Source organism: Rhinopithecus roxellana, chromosome 19 (genome assembly GCF_007565055.1).
Source record: "Rhinopithecus roxellana isolate Shanxi Qingling chromosome 19, ASM756505v1, whole genome shotgun sequence".
NCBI lineage: Eukaryota > Metazoa > Chordata > Mammalia > Primates > Cercopithecidae > Rhinopithecus > Rhinopithecus roxellana.
Genome location: NC_044567.1, coordinates 46,630,647 through 46,654,671, shown reverse-complemented (window position 1 = coordinate 46,654,671; position 24,025 = coordinate 46,630,647). Strand labels below are relative to the sequence as shown.

The 24,025-nt window shown below is 39.1% G+C and overlaps 1 protein-coding gene across 1 annotated transcript; it reads right to left on the bottom strand.

The window, feature by feature from the left end:
• Positions 1-487: 487 nt before the first annotated feature.
• MYH4 (myosin heavy chain 4) lies at positions 488-24,025 on the bottom strand. Its single transcript, XM_010379592.2, is given in 39 exon segments — positions 488-729; positions 1,805-1,900; positions 1,997-2,101; positions 2,188-2,358; positions 2,450-2,575; positions 3,919-4,122; positions 4,722-5,030; positions 5,300-5,424; positions 5,522-5,687; positions 5,767-5,950; positions 7,390-7,586; positions 7,714-7,832; positions 8,259-8,385; positions 8,875-9,264; positions 9,350-9,440; positions 9,720-9,865; positions 10,403-10,579; positions 10,898-11,140; positions 11,809-12,064; positions 12,195-12,331; positions 12,426-12,549; positions 12,870-12,987; positions 13,070-13,157; positions 13,725-13,795; positions 14,969-15,038; positions 15,040-15,279; positions 16,798-16,968; positions 17,517-17,666; positions 17,768-17,886; positions 18,483-18,621; positions 20,411-20,514; positions 20,639-20,737; positions 20,888-20,951; positions 21,117-21,209; positions 22,047-22,161; positions 22,256-22,283; positions 23,025-23,181; positions 23,543-23,686; positions 23,815-24,025. Coding segments are annotated over 39 exon segments (5,820 nt in total). The 5' UTR covers positions 24,019-24,025; the 3' UTR covers positions 488-576.

The window sequence follows — 24,025 nt, the reverse complement described above, 5'->3', positions numbered from 1 at the left end:
TCTGGTCATCTTTTAGGAACTAGCTCATAGTCTCCTTCGAGAAGCCTCTCTGGATTTCCAAAGTTAGCAGCTCAGTCTATGTTATTGCCACACTTGTTTTTCACACTTATGTCAGAGCATGTATGTTGGACATACATACAGCATGTATCTGTTTGAATTGCCGTCTTCCACACTGGATTAAACTCCTCAAAGAGGGATAACTATCATATCTTTGGTGTCCATTTCTGGACCAGACATATAGTTGATACTCAGTAAACTTGGTTGAATGGAATTGAGAGTGCATTTGTCACCTTCACGTCTCCTCAGAATATCTTATTTCGTTTACCTTCTTTTAAAGTTGGGTTTACTGCCCACATTCATTTTTGTTATCATCTCTGATTGCACATAGTAGGAGCTCCACAAATGTTGAATAAAGGCATTAGTTCTATTAGCACTAAAGAGCGTATAATTAAGGGACAAATGTATTTTTAGATGCAAAATTATCTAACAATTTTATTTCCTTGATATACAGGACAGTGACAAAGAACTTCACATTTTGTGCATTTCTTTGGCCACATTTTCTTCCATTAAAATGAATTACTCTTCACTTATGACTTTTGTGTGAACCTCCCGACTCTTCATTCTCAGCTTGTTGACTTGGGACTCAGCAATGTCAGCCCGTTCCTCGGCCTCCTCCAGCTCGTGCTGGAGCTTGCGGAACTTGGCAAGGTTCACATTGGATTGTTCCTCCTGAAAACAGAGATGTATTTGAGATAACAAGAAAATTGGACATTTTCTGATTGTTACTGCTTTTGTTACTTCAGTATTTGCCTCATGAATGAGAAAGAAAAGGGTCTGTTGTCCGGACGTGGTGGCTCACACCTGTAATCCCAGCACTCTCGGAGACCGAGGAGGGTGGATCACCTCAGGTCAGGAGTTTGAGACCAACCTGGCCAACATGGTGAAACCCCGTATTTACTAAAATTAGCCCGGCGTAGTGGTGCATGCCTGTAATTCCAGCTACTCAGGAGGCTGAGGAAGGAGAATCTCGACCCAGGAGGCAGAGATTGCAGTGAGCTGAGATTGCACCATTGCACTCCAGCCTGGCAACAAGAGCGAAACTCTGTCTCAAAAAAAAAAAAAGTAAAAGAAGAAGAAAAAGGCTTTATTATTTAGTAACATAGTTATTTGAGAGCAGCGCATCCCACAAACTCGCCTATGTAAATAAATGTGCTTATGACTCTCCTCAAGTCTCTTTCTCACTTGACTCTCTTTCTGGAAAACTGAAGAGGCTGCAATGATAACCAGAAGAGCAAAGTAGCAGGGATCTGAATTCAATCTTGTTTCTAAAAAGCAAACTTTAAAAAATAGGTGCGGTAGTGGCATTTGGTGCCAAGACTCCTAAGGAAGGTTTCAGAATTAACAGAATGAAAAAGATAACTGCAGCCGAATTGAAAAACAAAAGTTCCAAGATGGATTTATCATGAAGTTAAATGAGGCTTAGAATTCATACCCTCATTTGCACAGGTTCATATGAGTTGGGGGTTGTAGAATGTTCTAGATAGGGAGGGAAGTGGATTGTAACCAAGAAACATTTCTATGTTAACCTGTCTGGAAAATTGCTTAAAGAGGTCTCAGAAGAAATAAACTCAAATCGCTAAGGCTCCAGTAATTTATGGTTCATTTTTCTCATTCTAAATATTCATGTTTATACCTAACTATGCCCTTCCAATTTAAAGAAAGTCTCCTAAATGCTATAAACTTTCAGCCCCATAAAACCTGGATCTGCATCTGAACCTTTCATTTCCACTGTGGAGATACTCACAGCCTCTTCAGCTTGTCTCTTGTAAGCTTTGACTTTGATTTGCAATTTGTCCACCAAGTCCTGCAGCCTAAGAACATTCTTGCGGTCCTCCTCAGTCTGAAAGAGGGGGCAAATAGATAGTGCCATTATTTTAAAACAACTCATTATTTTCTTGAAAGCTGTAGGCCTGGAAGATATGAAAACACTGGTCACCTGGTAAGTGAGTTCCTTCACTCTTCTCTCATGTTTGCGAAGACCCTTGACAGCCTCAACATTGCGCTTCTGTTCACTTTCCACTTCACTTTCAAGCTCTCTCACCTGGAAGGGAACAAAGACATTCACCAGTTTGGCTGTAACTGGCCACATGAGTAGGCTAGGAATTGAGTGAAGTTGTGGAGACCCACCCTGGCCTCCAGTTTCTGGATCTGCTTCTTCCCGCCCTTCAGGGCCAGCTGCTCAGCCTCATCTAGACGGTGCTGCAGGTCCTTCACCGTCTGCTCCATGTTCTTCTTCATCCGCTCCAGGTGGGCGCTGGTGTCCTGCTCCTTCTTCAGCTCCTCAGCCATCATGGCGGCCTAGTTAGCAAATAAATCATGAAAATAATGAATTCTGATGATAGCAGGCAGCAGCCCATGTGTCAGTAAGACAAATGCTCATCTTGCTTACATCAGTGATGGCCTTCTTGGCCTTCTCTTCTGCATTGCGGGCTTCCTGGACGATGTCCTCCATCTCTCCCTGGATTTGGGAAATGTCTGTTTCCAGCTTCTTCTTGGTGTTGATCAGACTGGTGTTCTGTTTCAAATTAATGAAAGAGAAGAGAAGCACATTAAATTATAACAATTCACACTGTCATTTTACCTAGTGTACACAGGCATAAATTATTGATCATAAGAAATGTTTAGAATAAAAACCAAATTAGAAGATAATTCTAAGTTTATGCCTTTTCTTCTTTCTATATATATCTCTATTAATCACACTTCTAAATTATTCTGGGTAAAATCTAATTTCTGATATCAAACATATTCAACTATTACCAATTGCCATCTGTAAGCATGAAACACAACCCGCAAAACTCAAAGTGCTGTGCCATGCAGTACCACACCACAGCTCATTTAAAATGAATCCATAATTCTTAGCTGTTAACTCATGTTGGTTGGCTCCATATTACAAATGCATAAGTAGTAGTCTTGTGGGATAAAAATGAACCAAGAATCCCTTCTGTTTTTGGCAAGTTGACAGTATTTGGAATAGTCAATTTCAGATACTGTTAATAAGGAAAAGGTTGCATATTAATTTGATTTTAAAGTTATATAAAGCATGTGATTTTAACACTTCTATAATAGTTATGTCTGTACACTGCAACTTTCTGAAGTATATATTTATTGTAAAAGATAGTGGAACATACAAATTAGCAGACAAGAGACAAAAAATAATTATTGTGCTCTCACCAGAGATAAAGGATAAGCTTTTATTTATCTTTCTGGATGTTTCCTCTATGTTTATATGGGAAAAAAGATCACACATCCTATATTATTTTTAAGTTGCTTTTTTAACTTACTATAATGTAAACATCCTCCCATGGCAATAAATGCATACTAGAGTGGTTACATATTAGCCATTGTGAGGATATACCACCATTTATTTAACACATTCACTATATACAACAAATGCTAACTAGTATTAATAATGGCCTCCAAGAATCTGAACTGAAGAGCTTCTCTTTGTATCCCACGAGGTTAGCATTCTGTGCATATGTGTGATACATAAATATAATTTAGTGGCTTTTTGTTTTTCTCCTCTATTTTATTTGCCTATCTTTTTGTAGCTTAGAGTTGCATAAGGCAAGGCAGCTACAAATATTGTGTGTATGTTTATTTGTAGGTGGTCTTCTGTGCTTTTTTAATAAAAATTTCTAGAATTCCAGATTATTTCAAATGAACATGATTGTGCCAGCCCATAAATATACTCGTGAACCAGCTAGGTCCCAGTAAATCCTACAGCACCCTCTACGTTTTCTAGAGCTCCAGGAAGGGGCACCTGCCAAGATTATTTTTTGCTTTATAAACAAGCTTACCTTCTCAAATTGTCTTCAGCTTCAGGGAGTACATTTGCTAAACCATAGTCTTGAACCTCACCTGAGTGTGCAGAAGTTGCACACGCTCACTGGCATCCAGAAGCTCTTGTTCTGCCATTTTCCTGCTCCTCTCAGTCTGTTCCAGGGATGCCCTGAGCTCTTCGACTTCAGCCTGCATCAGGTTAGCTCTGCGCTCAACCATTGCCAGTTGTTCCTTAAGGTCATCTTGGCCTCTGATGGCATCATCCAAATGTAGCTGAGTGTCCTACCCAGAAACAAAAAAGAGAAAAGCCTCTTACTTGTGCTCCACTTAAAGCAAGTGCAAACTTATGGTCATGTACACTCTTTGATCTTAATGACTTAGAGTGTGATTAGATAGGAACAATCTGCAAGTACCTTTAATAATAAATTCTTTGTAGCTGAGGGTTGCAGTTCTACTCAAAAGAACATGATGTTTTATTATTTTAGACCCCGAATCATTAAAAAGTACCATGGCTGGCTCTATGAAATTTCGGATCAGGAGAGTATCCTTAGACTTCAGTTAGTCCAATGGTGTTATTTTACATATTAAGCAATTGAAGTCCAGATTAATGAAGTGATTTAAGCAGTGGCATGTAGCCAAACTCTTTCATCACTTCCTCTATCTCCCTACCCCTCACCACAGTGCTTTCTGCAGATAACAAAGCAAAATCTGTCCTGGGCCTTCCAGAATTAAGCTCTTTTTCAGTTTTGTGCATATACTTTTGAACTGATTACCATGTTGCTTAGGTGATTTATGACGCATAGTCCTGGTAAAACATTAAAATTTGAGTTACACAATGGCACTGAGACTGTACAACACTCTGTGTGTTTTCCCCAGCATACCTTCAGTATTGCTTGTGTGTTTCTAAGATTTCTTAGTGCCTCAGCAGCCTGGCGGTTGGCATGGTTCAGCTGGATTTCCATTTCGTTAAGATCTCCCTCCATCTTCTTCTTGATCCTCAGAGCATCATTTCTGCTCCTGATCTCAGCATCCAGCGTGCTCTGCATTGACTCCACAACTCTGAGATGGTTCCTCTTCAGCTGATCGAGTTCTTCATCTTTTTCAGCAATTCTTCGGTCAATCTCAGATTTCACCTGATTTAGCTCAAGTTGAATGCGAAGAATTTTGCCTTCTTCATGCTCAAGAGATGCCTTAATAAAAGCAACGTTTATTTAGGTCACCTAAAGAGCTTTTTATTTCTTTCACATTGTGATAATTTCTCCAAGAAGGCATTACAAAACCCACAAACTATCATACGTCTTAATGTATCCTATTAGCTCTGCATTCTCAAGGTACAATTCAGTACTTTTCACTGAATTACATGTGTTATCCCCTAAAGATTTGCAACATGATAGAGATCTCAGTTGCTATTAATTTTCAATTTATTTATAATGCAGAGCTAAGCAAATGAAAAATATACCTCTGCTTCCTCTAGGGAAGCCTGTAGTTCACTCTTCTCATGATCAAGTTGTTTCTTTACTTTCTCCAGTTCGTGGATATGCTTTCCACCCTCTGCAATGTGCTCTGTCAGGTCAGAAATCTCCTCTATAATAATAAAGTACCAAATTTCAGTTCAGTAGAAAGAAAAATTGAAAAGATATCTCCCTACCATTTTTGAAATAGAACGATTGCAATGACTCACGTTGTAAATTCTTATTCTCTCGCTTTAGAGTTTCAAGATGATCCAGGGATTCCTCGTAGGCATTCTTCACCTTGAATAGCTCAGTGCTGAGAGAACGGGACTCCTTCTGGGAGGCCTCAAGTTCAGCTTGAGTTTCCTCATACTTCTGTTTCCATTCTGCCAGAATCTGGAAGTATATAGAAAATAAGCCTTTGAAACCAAGAATGATGTCAGCTTCCCCCCGGGGAGCTGGTACTGTGGACCACCTTGTCAAAGTTTCTTTGCTTCTTATCGAGAGCTATGCAGGCAGCATTAGATCGTTCCACATCAATCATGAGGTCCTCTACTTCATTCTGTAGCCTCTGCTTTGTCTTTTCAAGAGAAGCACATTTGGAATTCACAGCTTCTACATGTTCTTCAGCATCCTGCAGACGCTGGGCCAGCTTCTTCCTGAAAATTGGGTCAGTATGAATGACCAAGAGCAGACTCAGAGTCACCACAGTGTCCTTTATAAAGCTGCTGACTAGGAAAGCATATTTCCTCAAGAGTTGTCTACAAGTTGTTGAATTTTTCTAAACATTTTCACTCTCTTAGAATTCTGGTTTCCTGTTGAGTTCTTATTGTTATCCATCTCAGGTACTGCCAAACATATTTACAAAGCACGTGTGTGTGTGTGTGTGTGTGTGTGTGTGTGTGAGAGAGAGAGAGAGAGAGAGAATATAAGTTAGCACTAGGGCTAGGTGAACAATGTGAAAATTTGCTCCTCTTTCTTTGTTTTTATTTCACTAAGCTGGTCCTTAAGGTGTGGCACATTTTCTTGAAGTTTGCCTGGGGTGAGAAGTAGAAAACAGAAGTAGAATGAATACATTTCTCTTTTGAAGCCTGGGATTTAGAGATCTGTAACTACTTGTGGAAAAGGACTGAGTTTTATTTACTTTGAGGAAGAAATGGCAATCATGAACAGGAAGCGTATCACCAAGGAATGGTTAGCATTGAATAGTATCTTTAAGCATTTTCTAGTATGGGTCTCTTTATTTTGCAAATGACGAAACAGCAGCCCAGAGTGATATGTTCAAGGTCATACAATGAATCAGTAACTTTCTGGGTTTGGTGGCCTCAGATAATAAATACTACTGCATTATTACATTTCCCAAATTTCCTCCAAAATCTTATCTACTGCTCTTTTCACCAACCTACGCAATTCATGACCTTTCCCAGCCCATGCTCTTTTCTAGAACTCCCTCTGGAAATGCTTGCTAAACACTTTCATTCTGTTTAATTCTAACAACTACTGAGATAAATTAAATTTAGAAAGACTTCCTTCACTAGGAATATAATGCTTTTTTTTCCTTCTATGTGTAAATGTGTAAATCTCATGACTTGTAGTCCACAAACAGTATGTGTAATTAGTGAATACATTCATTGATATAGGTTGTTAGTTGAAATAATGACAGCATATGACAACCTTAATCTAAACATTCAATACTCCAGGTAAGGAAAAACCGATTATTGTTAATTGTAATACTCATAATAATTTACCAGATAGTCTCAATGTCTCAATTTTTCCTTCTATTAAAATATACTAATTCTATTTAATTCATAAATAATATTCTGATAATTAATAATCCATCTTTGTGGAAAGAAATTTAAGATGCTCTGGACCAGAATGGGTGGAAGGATCTGGTCTCATTCCATTCTCCAGTGGACATACATTGGACTTTAAGAAGAAGAATATGGTGGAATCCACCACCCTATAATAAAATAAGCTGAAGTCTTTCATCTCTCCTCCCTATGCCTGGAATATTCTCTTTCTTCTATTTTTCCTTCACTGCCTTCACTTTTATTTCTTCCTGCTCCTCCGCCCGCTGCCCCGCACGAAAAGCCCATACTTGGCCTCCTCCAGCTCCTCTGTGCGCTGGATGGCGTCCGTCTCGTATTTGGTCCTCCACTGGGCAACCTCACTGTTGGCCTTGGACATTCCCCTCTGCAGCTCAGCCTTGGCTTCCTGCTCCTCCTCATACTGTTCCCGCAGCAGGTCACAGTCATGGCGGGCTGACTGCAGGGCATGGGCCAGAGCACTCTTGGCCTAGACCAACCAAAAAGTATGTGATATAAGTTTATCTTCTGATCATTGAAATTCTCTCTGCAAAGTTCAATAGTGTGTTATGTTGCACGATTCAAGTGATTGAAAGTATCAGCTGGAGAATTCTCACCTTAGTCTCCTCTTCTAGCTGCCTCTTTAATTCTTCAATCTGTTGTGTAAATGCTTGTTTGCCGCGGGATAGCTGAGAAACCATAGCATCTTTTTCATCTAGCTGTCGCGAAAACTCACCTGTGGAAGACAAAACATCAATGATTTAGTTCTGTTGTCTAGGTAAACAATAATTTAAAGAATGGAATAACATTGTAACCCTCTTATTTCATATGATGAAAAAAATCCTCAAGATTTTCAGTGCTGTTGAGAAGGTTATTTCTTGCTTTTAAAAAAATGTGTGAGTTTTCTTTGATATTTTAGAATTCGAGACGTTTTGAGCAATGCTGAGGCAACAAAAATCTCCTGAGCCCAGGGAGCTTAATTTTTTCCCTCAATTGTAGCTTAGAATCATTGCATTTTACTGTCTCGTAACAAAAAGATGGAGGAATAGGTAAGACATGATAAATGAACGTACAGAGCTTGAGAAAGTACTTGTATTTGATAGGTAAAGGCTTGCCTTTCATTCCTCACCTCTCTGAAGGCTGATGTTATTTATTTACTGACCTGATTCTGTGTGTAAACGTGCCTTCTGGGCTGACAACTCATTTATTAAGCGTTGTTGCTCCTCTTCCTTTGTTTTTATTTCACTAAGCTGGTCCTCTAGGGTGCGGCACATTTTCTCGAAGTTTCCCTGGGGTGAGAAGTAGAAAACAGGAAGAGACAATACATTTTTATTCCAGAGGCTGGGATTTAGAGATCTGTAACTACCTGTGGAAAGAGGTTGATTTTTATTTACTTTTCTATCAATCTTGCATGGTGGCTATACAGTAGTAGAGGCATTTAATTTGGCTAAATAATGAACACATGATTGTCAAAATTATATTCTCTTTGAAAGTGTGAACATCATTTAAATTCTGCATCATATAGAATATGGTTTTTAGATAAACCTTTTTTGTAATTATATATTTTTTTCATGGTAATAGTATCAAAGGTTAAAGTGTTTTCTACAAAGAAGTTAAGAGAACTTAAGTGATTCAGTACAATGATGTGCACTAGGAGTAAGTTTAAGCTTCAGATGACATCTAATGTTTGTGTAATTTGGCTAAAAATAGTCATATATAAACTTGGTCATTTTGAATTATTGCAAATAAAGATGAAAAGGGCACAAGTTAATGAAGACCTTGGCTTTGGAGATAGTCTCCATGTTACTAGCAAGGTCATCGATCTCCATCTTCAGCTCACTCTTTTCCTTCTCCAGCTTCTGCTTGACCCGCTGAAGGTTGTCAATCTGCTCCCCAAGCTCAGCCACACTATCTGCGTGCTTCTTCCGAAGAGCAGCTGCCGTGGCTTCATGCTGCAGGGTGGACTCTTCCAGGTCCCTGCGCATTTTCTGGAACTCAGCCTCCCGCTTCTTGTTCATCTCAATCTGGGCTGAAGTGGCCCCACCGGCTTCTTCCAGCCTCTCACTGATCTCCTCCAGTTCCCGGGAGAGGTCAGAGCGCTGCTTCTCTGCTTTGGCCCGGGAGGCCCGCTCTGCTTCGATTTCTTCCTCCAGCTCCTCGATGCGGGCCTGGTTGTGATATGTCCACATTAATGTGAATTTATGTCAATTCTGTTTCCTGTAATGCTCAGAAAAGGTGGAGTTTATAACTTACCTGTAACTCTTTGATCTTCTTTTGTAGCTGCATTGCAAGGGCTTGTTCATCTTCAATCTTGCCTTGCAGATTGCTCATTTCAAACTCTTTCCTATTAGAAGAGCAACACATTAGCTTATAATCAGTTCTCTTACCAATCTTCTTTTCTATGTATAATCTAAGTTTTTTTATATACTACTGGTGTTGAAGGAGTGAGTAGTACAATGTTTTACAGATTAATAATGTATTAGTTTAATTAAATAAAAAGGTCAAAGATGTCATTATTTTTTTCCATATGCCATGATGTAATGTTTTGGAGATCTTTTTAGCGTATGTTTCATTTGCATTGACATACAACAAGCAGATTATAGCTGAATTATGCCATACTTACTTTTTGAGTTTCTCATCAAGTTGCTGTTTGTCATTTTCTATATCCATTGTGGATTCTTGGGCCAATTTTAGGTCACCCTCCAGTTTTCTCTTGGCTCTTTCTAAGTCCATGCGAAGTTTCTTTTCTTGTTCCAGAGATCCTTCAAGCTAAATTTATAATGCATTGTATTTATTTCAGCTCTTAAGCACTGAACCCTATGCTTAGTAGCCTTCAAAGATACATAAGAAAATTTTTTTTTTTTTTTTTTTTTTTTTTTTTTGTTGAGACGGAGTCTCGCTCTGTCGCCCAGGCTGGAGTGCAGTGGCCGGATCTCAGCTCACTGCCAGCTCCGCCTCCCGGGTTTATGCCATTCTCCTGCCTCAGCCTCCGGAGTAGCTGGGACTACAGGCGCCTGCCACCTCCCCCGGCTAGTTTTTTTTTTTGTATTTTTAGTAGAGACAGGGTTTCACCGTGTTAGCCAGGATGGTCTCGATCTCCTGACCTCGTGATCCGCCCGTCTTGGCCTCCCAAAGTGCTGGGATTACAGGATTGAGCCACCGCGCCCGGCCAGAAAAATGTTTAAAGATACAACAAATAGCACAAGAACTTTATTCACAGACCAAGCATTATGAGCATCATTGCTGGTTTTATGTCACAACTGTTTATTTTGTTGCAAGGGGAAACATTTTCTTTTTCACACTTACATCATCCACTTGCTGTTCTAGCTTGGTTTTAGCTTTGGTCAGAGTGTTTACTTTGTCCTCCTCCACCTGCAGGTCATCCAGGGTCTGCTGATGGGCCTCCTGGAGAGCCTTCTTCTCCTTGGTCAGCTTAGCAATGTTTTCATCCAGGCCTGCCATCTCTTCTGTGAGGTTTTTCACCTTTAGATTTGAACAGATGACCGGGAGGAATGTCAATGACAATCTATTATCTTGATGAAAAACGTGATACTGTAGTATCTTAGGATAATGTCAGCTTGAGATGGAAAATGAGAACCAGAAGGTAACCCAGGCTTATAATGGTTGAAAAAATAGGAGGTAAAGGTCAAGTAAGTAGATTGAGGTGGTGAAGACTAAAGAGATGACATAGTTATGACAGTGGTATTTTTCATATTCAGTCATCTTCAGATTAAATTTTTAATTAAAATACTTCAGTATCAAGGTACTTATAAATATTCTAAAATGGATCATGATTTGTACCTTGTTCTCTGTGGCGTGTTTCTCCTTCTCAACCTTGGCCAGTGTCAGCTCAAGGTCATCAATGTCTTTTTTGAGCTCCGAGCATTCATCCTCCAGTTTCCTCTTCTTGGCTGTCAGCTCAGCATTGATCTCTTCCTCATCCTCAGCTCTTTCAGTCACCTCTTTGATTTTGGCCTCAAGTTGGATTTTGGTTTTAATCAACTGATCACATCTTTCCTCTGCATCAGACAAGGCATCTGCTTCCTAAAGGGAGAAATTAAGCATTTTCATTTGTTTGAGCTATATCTACAAGCACACAATAATTTATTAAAAGGTGGAAACTTCAGTGACTGCCAGTTTGGTCAACATGTATACAAGTTGCTAACTTTTAAAATGAAATGGACAAAATGTTAATACTGTCATCTACTGATCAAGTATAACAAATTTCCTTCAGATAGTCATGTGTGGAAGGCCAAATCAGGAAAACTAGCTCTTTGGCAAAAATCTGCCTCTATACTAACCTTTGCAACTTTGGAAAAGTCACTCATTCATTGTAGGACTCAGTTTTCTCACATTTAAGAGGGGATTAATTTAGCCATTTCTCTGCCCTGGTAAAAACAACGTAACTTCTCTTTTATGCACAAAAATATACTAAAGAAAGAGTAATCTGATCTGAGAGAAGGTTTCATAAAGAAAGGAAAATGTCTATTGATATTTTTATGATTTTGCTCACTGATGAGCAAACTGTGTATGAATGCACATATGAACATGTGCAGCATAATATGTGACTTTGCATCTATTGCTTCTTTATGCCCGAGTCTTGGTGTTTTTGAACAGCAAACAATCAGAACAAATGTTTCCGTGGAAACCATTCATTTTAAAACATTAAAAACAATAAGATATGGCTGAACTGTGCAATGTATAATACATACAGCTTGAACTTGGAGTTGTAAGTCATTTTTCTCTTGCATTAGCGTCACCATCTTTTCTTCTAGTTCTTTCCTTTTTGCCTCTGACTTTGTCAGCTCTTCTTTGGTCTTCTCAAATTCTTCCTTCATGTTGGCCATCTCCTTCTCTGTCTCTGCACTCTTGAGGAGGGGCTTGATCTTGAAATACAGCTTCATCCAGGGCCAGTGCTTCACATTCATGAAAGCACGGATGTTGTACTGAATGCAGAAGATGGACTCTCTGCAGGAAAAGAAAAAAAGATGCAAATGGAGAATAACGTGGAATGTGATCATCATTCAACAAAAGTAATGACTGCAGTGGATTCATTTATGAAAGTGTGGAGAAGGGAGACTTGTGTGTGGGCTCTCACCTCCTCTCCATCATCTTTCTGAACTCCACTCTCATCAGGAACCCTCTGCATATGGCTTGAGTGCGCGTGATGAGTTGAGCTAACTTTTCATCTCGCATTTCCTCTAGAGTTCCCAACAGGCCAGCCTTAAAGAAAACCTTATGAAAGAACAAGTTAAATATGTTATTTCCACTTAGGAGAAAGTCTAAAAGTGATAGAATTATGACAGACAGAAATTTGGACTGGTGATACCTTGGTATGACCGAATTTGTACTGGGTGTGGTCAATGTCAATAGACCCTAGAAGTTTCTCAGAAGCCTTCTTGCTGTCAATGAACTGACCCTCTGGGATAGCACTCGCATTTAGAACCTTGTATCTGTCAGAATAAAAAGAATATAAAAATGTGGTTTTTCTTCACTAAAAAAAACCAGTAGAACATTTGGTAACTATCACTGAAAAGATGATAGATTTTTTGTGAACAAAATGCCATTTAAAAAGTCAGACAGTGCTTTATGTAAAACTTGGAAAGATATTATGACAAACTTATGATAATATAAACCTAGGATTCTTTCTTTTATGATCAATTTTAAAATAATTGCATGTCACTTTTCAAGGAAAAGTTATAAAATGTTTGAATTATACAGTGATTTTGATGTAGACTAAGACATTGAAAGCGAAAAATAATGAGACACAAACCTCTGTTTGAAGTCTGCATAAAGGATTCTGCTTGGGAATCCTTTCCTACAGATGCGGATGCCTTCCAGCACACCGTTACACCTCAGCTGGTGCAGGACAAGCTCATGCTCCATGGCACCTAAAAGAAGGAACCCACATGCCATACTTCCTGGTCTATTGCACACACACTGGAGCTTGTCTGGATATCAGAAATATCTTACCAGGAGTTTTAGTTTCATTGGGGATGATGCACCGCACAAAGTGGGGGTGAGTGCTCCTCAAATTGGTCATCAGCTTATTCAAATTCTCCTGTGGAACCACATGAAAAGTTTTAAACTCATTTCTAGTTGCATCTACATGACAGTCCCTATCAATGTTTGTCTTTCATTTCATATTTTAATGAGCTGTCTCAAGGAAAACAAATTATCATAACAGCGAGGAATCATATATATGGAGCATAGGTAGGAAATTACGGATTACACAAAATCAGTTAATTTAAGTTTGTTATTGTCAAGCACCACCAGTCAGAGGAACTTTGTATTGAGATTTTTGTCACATGAAGGAGATGTAATTGAATACAGTGGTTGTTTGATTTCATGTGAAATTTGTGCAATACCAGATCTCTTGGATGTAGGACTCGGGGCAATGGTTCAGGTATCATAAAGATTGATGTGAAGAGATACATAGTTTTTTGTTGTTGTTGTTAATTTTTTCCCTAAGGCATTTAAAAAGTTTACAAAACCTTTAGTAGTATACTAAAAAATATACTATACTACTTTATTCACTTTCACCATAGATATCTTTAAAAAAATTTCTGTTTTGATACTTTAGTTTTTTAATGAAAGTATTTATCTGTAATTCAAGAATATACTGTACCCTGAAAAGAGCTGACACTGTCTGGAAAGAAGAACCCTTCTTCTTGCCACCTTTCTTTCCACCACCACCCTCTAAAAAACAAAATGGAAAAATTAAAGTTATTTGCCACAGCCTTTCAAGTACTATCCATAGACATCAGGACTGCCAAAATTCCTTTTAGAATTTAAATTTGCTCTCATTCACTCGCATCATTCCTATGCTTTCCATATCTCTCTTCCCTCATTTGTAGATTAAGAGAATCATAGATTTGTCTCACGTGATAGGCATTCAGGAAAAAACCAACAACAAAAGAATTGCGAGTGTAAAGGGTAGATGTGGGTAGGGGATGGGACTCTCCTACTCCAAGTCAGCGATGTCTGTTCTCTGAAGGAAGGGCCAAGGAGACAGAGTAGTAATGCCTCGTGAGCGCAGGTATCCCTCGGAGAACAGGCAGAGTTGCACACTTGGTCCCAGGTAGGTGAGCCTCTGCTCGCCTGCAGGGAAATCCTGGCTCCCATTTGCCTGTGTTTCTTGCACATCTGGTGTTAGGGCACTTAAGAGAACAGAACTTTACTTCCGCAAGCACTAGGGCCCTGACAAAGGATTTCCTTATCTCCAGCCTAGCTGGAGAACCTTGAAAGAACCAATACTATTAAAATGATACATATTAGTTTTATGATCCTGAGCAAATCACTTAACCTCTCTGAGATTCGTGTTTTCTCATCAATGAAATCAGGCTGTGGGCTAAATGATCCAGTGTCACTTAGCTCTGAAAGTCTATGACTGTAAAACTGTACCGCAGTTATTAAATACACTTTCTTTTTTTTTTTTTTTTTTTTTTTTTTTGAGACGGGAGTCTCTCTCTGTCGCCCAGGCTGGAGTGCAGTGGCCGGATCTCAGCTCACTGCAAGCTCCGCCTCCGGGGTTTACGCCATTCTCCTGGCTCAGCCTCCCGAGTAGCTGGGACTACAGGCGCCCGCCACCATGCCCGGCTAGTTTTTTGTATTTTTTAGTAGAGACGGGGTTTCACCGTGTTAGCCAGGATGGTCTTGATCTCCTGACCTCGTGATCCGCCCGTCTCGGCCTCCCAAAGTGCTGGGATTACAGGCTTGAGCCACCGCGCCCGGCCTAAATACACTTTCTTTCATTAGGCACCTATTGGCCAGTGTTTTCGTGTTCGGTTTTGCTGTAACCACATATGTCTCTGTTGAACAGTGTATATCTATTTTGTACTCTTGTAACATATTAATGCTATTAAACATGACCTGATTCAGCAGTTTGTGCCCCAGAGAAGAGGAAAGCCAGAGTCTTCATTGCAGACTTCTGGTACAGTCCCCACCACAGTCTCGTTCAGGGGGTCCTTGTTCTTGTCAAGCCAGCCGGCAATGTTGTAGTCCACGGTGCCGGCGTAGTGCACCAGCGAGAAGTGAGCCTCAGGCTTGCCTTTGGCAGGCTTGGGCTTCTGGAAGTTATTGGACTTTCCAAGATGTTGTTCATACAGCTTATTCTTGAAGGAGGTGTCTGTTGCCTTGGGGAACATGCACTCCTCTTCCAGGATGGAGAAGATGCCCATAGGCTAAGAACAGGAAAAAAGGGATGATATATCATGAGCCCCTCAGAACGTTATGCTCCATGTGGTTGATGGAAAACTGAAAATACAATGTTTCAAAAGAAGACTTTGAATGATAAATTAAACAGGCATGGCATGTAAAGTAATCATTATGTACCCAGAACATATGGGAAATATGCTTGCTAGAAAGACTCAGTTAAAAAAAAAAATACATCTGAACCATTTGGCACACTTTATGTTCAGTGTATAAAACCAGATTCTGAAAACATCACTTCAAAATTGAATTCTTTATTCCATAAATGTATATATCTGACTACTTTCTTTCCTACTGACAATATAACTTCCTTTACCTCGAATCTAGAGGTGACAGAAGTATGAAGGGAAGAGAGATTATGTGTAAGGACTAAAAATGATCCATTCCTAGGGGAAAAGTGCATCTTATGTTGTATCATTAAACTTCTGTACTTTAGCCTATGTTCTCCACCACTGTGGAGTTAAATGATAGTAATTTGGTTTTGCTTTCTAAGAGTTTGGCTTTTTTCTTAATGTATTTGATAGGAAAGAGTGAAAGAAAATTCAACATTGATGATTTAACAAATTCACAAATTGTATCCCTAAGAGTATTTCGGTGATACAGAAAATGAAATACTAGAGAATAAAATAAATGCCTTTTCTGAGGACCATAAAGTTTTCATGAATAGTAGAGATATTATATCACCAAATTAACATATCTTTTCCCCAAATTGTGCAGACCTAGTCTTCTGTTAAACTCTTATCTTTCATATTTTTGTGAATTTTAACCTGAGTATTTTAAGTTTTCCTGGGTGGCAATTGCATTTACTCTTCCCTTCCCACTGCTTAGGGTAGGGTTCACACATAGACTTTATTGATATCAACAAGTACATGACAAGCTCCCAAGATACTTTTGGAAGTGTTTACCGATTGCTTGATGAGTGTTAACATATCTAGATCTGATGTAACTATTGCTCCACCCCCTTAATAATGGAGAATTCAGGGCCCATTTTCTAGGTAAGTGATACAGAGGTTTGGTGTTTATTCAGTAGTTATCATGAATGGAGAAAGACTTAATGACTGCAAGAGTTGAAGGACTAACCTTCCGATCTTTAAGACATGTTGACAGAGCCTGCCTTGTTACACGTGAGGGATGATGATACCTGCACAATACACTGTCATGGGTGCACCAGGGTTAATTACACACCCAGAGGAATAGCTGTAATTTCATCCCTTTCTCCCATATGCATGAAATCATGTAGGAATAAAAGAGAGAATTAAGTTTTTAGAGGGATAAATGTGAATCCATGTGTGTGTGAGTGAGAATCATTTTTCTACAAACTGGTCTACTTGTTAATAACAGATCGCTTGGGACACCTCATATCCAATCAGAATATACGAGTGTGTCAGGAAAGAGCACTGCTTGTTCTTTGAGAACAGGGAGTGTGATTAAGCATAGAGAGGCAAGCAATTTGGTTTTCATGTTTTGAAAGCTAGAAAAGTCATATGAACCTTCTCGATGAGCTCGATGCAGGCAGCCAGGTCCATCCCGAAGTCAATGAACTCCCACTCGATACCTTCCTTCTTGTACTCCTCCTGCTCCAGCACGAACATGTGGTGGTTGAAAAACTGTTGCAGTTTCTCGTTGGTGAAGTTGATGCACAGCTGCTCCAGGCTGTTGAACTACAGGACAAGATAAATATAGGAAATTACTCATAACTTAAGTATTCTATCTACAGAGTATCTATTAGTATTTTCTTGTGAATTTAAGGCATTTTGGTTTATTAAATTATAAACCTTCAGATTGTTTTCCTAGTACATAATTCTCAACAAAGTAGAATTGATTCTTTGAATACTTGTTTTCCAAGTAACTGCATGAGATCTTGCATACTAGGCAAAATACTGTTAAATGAGGATTCTAAAATATTCCCTTAGAGTAATTTTAAAAAGGTGTTTTTATGCTCATCTGCTTGGATCCAGGATAGATTTTAACTATTTTAACCTCTCAGAGATCAACTTTTGAGACTTCTAGACTGAAAAGAATAGAATTTTCTCTTTTCCTATTTATACCTATTTACTTTTCATATCTTTTCAAAGACTCTTTTCAGTAGGAATTACATTTGAACATTTTGTAAGGTACATTTTGTAAAAGTGATTTTGTATGCTCTAACAAGATTGATAAAATGACTGAGGATTTGCACTTACTAATCTTCTGTCAGTTCACAACTCACATCAAAGATCTCAAAGCCAGCAATGTCCAAGACCCCGATGAAGTACTGCCTGGGCTGCTTGGTGTCCAGCTGCTGGTTGATGCGGGTGACCATCCACAGGAACATCTTCTCGTAGATGGCTTTGGCCAGAGCACCCACCGCATTGTACACCTTCAATAGGAGTGATAGTTTAGTTTTTTAAATTGAAAATAGTGATGAACTCCTGAGTCACTTGCGGTTCAAATAAATCAGAGAGTTTAAGTCATGTTTACCTGCTGCACAGTCTGGCCTTTGGTGACGAACTCATTGCCGACCTTGACTCTGGGATAGCAGAGGGATTTGAGCAGGTCAGCAGAGTTCAGACTTGTCAGATAAGCAGCTTTGTCAGCAACTGTGTGAACAAGGTGAGAATGGTGAAACTGACCATGGCTTACACACTTTAAAATGTAAATGATGATAGCAAAGAAAAAAGGTTTTACTCAAAAAGTAATATGTGCAAATGTCATTGAAACCTATTCATTTGTTCATATTGCCTCAAAAGCATTACCACCACTTTCACTAATTTTAGTCATTTCTTGTGATGATAAATTGGAGGTTGGGGAATCGATACTTTCTGTGATATTTAACGTTGCAAAAGTAGACCACAGATAAAAATAATTTGTGAAACCCTAACCTAGAGGAGTAGCGACAGAAATATTCAGATCTCTGTTTCTTCCAGTGCATGTGGGCACACAGATTATTCACTGAAATAAAAAATGTATTAGTCAAATAGCAAATATGAGCTTATGAAAAGCCAATGAAGAATGGAATGAGCAGTAATCACAAATCTGCTCAATAATGTAAAACGTCAGTCTGTGTGTAATTTCCTTCTCATAATACTTTTGCCCTTCACGAACTAGGTCAGAGAAAGTAAAAACACGGTCTCTGCCTCTGAAAAGCTCACTGTGTCAGTTCTGTCAAGTGGAAGATACCAACGGGGGGTGGTACCTTCTGTGCCATCTGGCTCTGCCTGCTCTTCCCTTTGCTTTTGCTTGAATTTCATGTTCCCGTAATGCATCACGGCTCCAGTGAGCTTGTAAATGGCCACCTTTTCATCAGCAGTGAAACCCAGGATGTCCACAGCACTCTGTCAAAAGAGTTGAATTTACTCATCCCCAATTAGCACCATGGAAGACTCCCTCAGAACACCGGGGCTGTCTCCCACTTTTTTCTCATCTTGCCTTGCCTTATGTTTGACTAGCACTTTGCCATCTTCAAAAGGTACTCATATGCTTCACCTTTTGATTCACATGGCAATACCAAGAGGTGTGCATCAGTCTTTCCATTTGAGTCAGGAGTCCATTTGGTCACAGAATATGATGTGACTTGTCCACACTCACTCAACCAGGACTCAGAGCCATGACTTTGGATGCCAAGACTAGTACTTTGCCCCTTTTCTCCACCCCAGCCCCCCTTTCCTTCTCAGGCACATGCTCCTCATGGTCTCTTGGCTATTTTTGTTTCTTTTCTCCAGGCTCGCAAGTCTCTCTGTTGCTCCTTCTTCTCCTATTTGTTCTATCCTAGTACATAATCCCAGTCTACCTTCCCACTCTAATGGGCGTGAGCGATAAAGTTGGAAAGAGGGTATGAGGAGAACAGCAGTGGCTGTGAGTCTTTTTCCACATGCGTCTCTGATAGCAAGCCACAGCTCAGCTGACCATGAGATGCCTGGGGTAGCAAACTTTACCTAGTCATTTATTTCTCATGCAGAGAAGAGACATTTGTGAAAAGAAGGAATTTTGCTGTTTAATGTAATATTTCTGTGTCTTTTTTCTCTATAGAATTTTGATTACCTTTTTAGTTGCCCACATAGGCTTTGAAAAGGCTTTTAAATGGGGGCAGGATTCAGAGCAGGCAGAGGAAAATGCGTTTATTTACCATTCTTACCAAGACTCTTTCCCCAGATTATTGCCTTCCGCTTCTGGCTCACTAACCCTACCTATTTACAGAAACTAGACATTATTATGGAAGTCTTAGAGCAAGACTGCTACATTTTTTTAACCTCGCAGACTAGGGTGTGTTTCTTAACTCCCTATCACTTTTGGACATACAAAGATAATAGTAAGTTATAGAGAGTACAAGCTGGTATTTATAAGATGAAGCCACACAAATGAATTATTGACTTCTTGAGAATAATATTTTAATAGAAAAAGCATTTTTGCAAAAGCACTGTCAACCCTAACTTGGGGGTATTGGGATATTCCCACTGATATTAAAGTTAAAAATAAAGAAGATTATTCAGAAATCAAACGAAAAGATGAAATATATATAAAGTTTACATATAAAGAAAGTAAGCCAAAAAGTAATATTCCTTAAAAAAGAGGTGGTAGTGGGGAAAGAGTGTGTAGTTTCAAAAATAAATATAAAGGCTTATGGAGTCCCCAAAGTGCATGTTTTTGAAGTAGACAACCCACTTCTTCTAATGTTGCTTGGGGAGTAGAGAGGGATATATTATTAACCCACAGAGGTTTATTCAAAATGAGGCTTATGTTTACATGTGACTGTAGAAGAACAGTGGGAGTTCCATGTTTAGTTATAATAATATTGCAGTTCCTTCCCAGGATCTTGGGTGTGGGGTCTGGCATAAAATAGCAGAGAAACATCAATATTGGACCATAAATATCAACCAAAAATGACTAATAAGATAGAATAAAAGGAACCTACTAGCTAAGGAATACTAAAGACCCAACATTTATTACAGGCTTTTTAACACATGTAGGGGGAGGGTTTTGAAATATCCTATAATTTGTTTCCAAGAGTAAGAAAGTCCAAAGGGTTGTATTACCTATTTATAGTCTTTCTGCCACTGCTTTCCACCCTATTAGAGGAGAGTGTTGTACACATTTACTTGTTACTACTTTGTGCCTATTGCTTACATCTGTGGCCATCAGCTCTTCCTGGTCATCAATGCTGGGCACAGTAATTTCCCCTTGGCTGACAAACGCGAAGTCATATGGGTTGGTGGTGATCAGAAGCATTTCTGAACACATGGAAAAGAACAATATATAGACAGCGTTACTTTGGTCATCACAAACATTTCAGAGGGGCTTCTTAGAAGGGCTCTTATTCTTCTTTGGTAGAAATAAATCAAAGATGTTTCTTACCAATGAGCTCTGGTTTCTTATTGGACATGATTTGATAAAATATGTGGTAGCTTCTTTCAGCCTTTAGCTGGAAAGTAACTCGGGACTTCTCTAGCAGATCTGGAAAGTCAGATTAAGCTCATTTGAAAGCAGATACCACAGTGAAAAATTTAGTGTTTGAAAATTTCCCACAACAGAAATAAGTACAGGATTTTCCAACATGTACCCACAAAGAAAAAAATTCTCAATCACTAATATTTATTAACTTACATGTTTCAATATCTGCAGAAGCAAGTTTGCCTGTGGCACCAAAATGGATCCTGATGAATTTACCCTTAAAAAGGAAAAGGAGGGATTATTGTACACATTAAAAGTCAGAAACTATTTTTTTCTGTGGACCAAACATCTGTGGACCAAACAGATGGAAAAAATGTTGACACCGCATGCACAGAAGAGCCAGTGCTGATCTTCACGTGAAAATGAAGATCAAGAGACTTACAAAGCGAGAGGAGTTGTCATTCCTCACGGTCTTGGCGTTGCCGAAGGCTTCCAGTAGGGGGTTAGCACTGATGATTTGATCTTCAAGGGTCCCCTTAAGAGAAATGAATAATCAGATAAAGAAAAAAGTTGCAGTAAGTAATTTCCCATTGACCTCTTTCCGTTCTCCATTGCCCCTGAACAGTATTCTGTAGTTTTGAGAAAGGCTTTCTGAAATGAGTTAAAAGGAAGGTAAATTGGGAAGGGGAGGGGGACACTCCAGTGACCTGGTCTTGACTTCTGCATCCCCCAGGCCCAGAAAAGCACCTAAAACATGATTGTGAGAATTTTTCCTGTTATACTTGCCAATATGTTGCCCTATTCATCTCATTCTCACAAGCCCTTCCAAGAGTTATTTTCCAAATTCTGGCGTCACTTGCAATTGGCTGCTATGATTTTGAAGCACCATGGTCAATTAAAAAAAAATTAACCTTTATTTTGGATTCAGGGGATACATGTGCAAGTTTGTTACATGGGTGTATTTCATGGCACTGAGATTTGAGGTATGAATGATCCTGTCATCCAGGTAATGAGCATAGATAGTATCCAATACGTAGTTTTTTGGCTTTTGCCTCCCTCCTACCCTTCCCTATCTAGTAGTCTCCAGTGTCTGTACTTCCCATCTTTATGCCCATGCATGCTCAATATCTATCTCCCACTTATAAAAGAACATGCTGTATTTGGTGTTCTGTTCCTTCATTAATTCGCTTAGGACAATGGCCTCCAACTGCATTCAGATTGCTGCAAAAAATATGATTTTGTTCTTTTTTAAGGCTGCATAGTATTCCATGGTGTATACATACTACATTTTCTTTATACAGTCTACTGTTGATGGGCACGTCGTTAGATTTTAAAATCTGTTATTCTGTCCTTAGATGAATATCATGCCCACCTGCATTTTGCCAGAGGCAGGTTCCTCTTTTTTCTTCTCTCCAGTAACTGCAATTGTTGCAAAGTACTGGATGACACGCTTCGTGTTCACAGTCTTCCCTGCACCAGATTCTCCACTATCAAATTCAAACAGAAGAAAAGTTCAGAATCTAAGGTAGTAGTAGCCACTACAATGATCAAAACAGAAAGAAAGTATTGAAATATACATACGTAATCAGGATTGACTGGTTTTCACGATCTGTGAAAGAGAAACAAAAGATAATATTTAGAAAAACACACTTAACACATAGGTCAACACAGTACTTATAAACTCAAAATTGTCTTTTAAAACTCCCCATTTGCAAAAATAACTATATGAATTTGTGCTTTGCTTCTCGTAAGGTTTTTCTAAAAATAAGTATCAAAGATCTGCTAATTAATAATCCCGTTACCTTTCTAATGTATAGATTATGTAATGCATCATTTTACCATTTTATCCATGAGAATAATCTATCAATATCAGATTAATAACAATTTTGTGTCCCATCCTGTCACCTGGTTCATAGTTCAAAATTATGTCATGTTGTTAATGTCCAATTTAAAGTTTTATACTGTGCTTGTGATAGCTTGTCACTGTGAGACTTCAAAACTTACTTTTTAGGAGAGATTATGTATTATCTATAATTCAAATGCAGAGTTGATGCCTAAATTTAATTAATTTTGAGGTGGAACTGGCATTAGTTAATTTGGATTTTAGCACAGAAATCTAAGCAAAATTTCCCCTATTTTTGGAACTAGTACTTAGCATAGAAATCTAAACAAAATTTCTTCTCTGTTTGGAACTAGTGCATTTTATTCTAAATATATTTCCTTAATTTTATTATTTCTATTATCATGTTTGTGCTGAACATTAATTCTCAGAATACTAGCCCCATGTTTTTTCTGATATCAGTATACAACTGTTTTACAAATGATTATGGAAATTATAATTCTCACTCACCAGTAAGCATGAACTGATAAGCATTGTCAGAGATGGAGAAGATGTGGGGTGGGGCCTCCTGGCGCTTTTTGCCTCGGTAGGCTGTCACCACCTCAGGGTTGTACACCGGCAGCCACTTGTAGGGGTTGACGGTGACACAGAAGAGGCCCGAGTAGGTCTGTGGGAAAGGACAGGGTTGCTCAATCAGCAATCACCTTATTTATCTACCTTGGAAATACTGCTTTAAGGGCAAGCAGAGCGGGACCTAAGTACTGTGTTAGTTCTCATAAAGTTTCATTCATTTGTTGCCTCCCTCCATCATTGCTGCTGCACAAAATGCTTCAGTTTTTCAACTAATTCAGTTAAGTAAATGGCTTTCCACATGTACATTTTAAAACATATCAGAGTTTACAACATTAACCAAATGATTGATCATAAAAGAACACTGCAATAACCAAATTTATTTAAAGCCCTTAATTTATTTTGGCTAATGTGTAGTATATGGAGTGAGTGAGAAATAATGTTGAAAGGGTACTCACGTAAATCATCCAGGCTGCGTAACGCTCTTTGAGGTTGTACAGCACAGCAGGTTCATGCAGGTGAGTCATCATGGCCATGTCCTCAATCTTGTCATATTTGGGAGGGTTCATGGAGAAGACTTGGTCTTCTTTCACCGTTACAGTCTGTTAAGAAAAGAAGGAGCCAGTGCACATCAAATAAGTAGTAGAAAAGGCCAGGTCAAAAAATAAGTATCACCTAAATTAACCCCAAATGAGGTAGAGTCTAATCAGCTCCAGATGTTTTTACTCACAGCTCCAGCTTCGGTCTTGGCTGTCACCTTCCCCCCTTCCCTGCTCTGCACTGTTGCTTTCACGTAGGACTCCTTAGGGTCCACCACGAAGACTGATGTCTTGGCATCAAAAGGCTTGTTCTGAGCTTCAATTCGCTCCTTTTCAGACTTTCGGAGGAAAGGAGCAGCCTCCCCAAAAACGGCCATCTCAGAGTCGGAACTCATGGCTGCA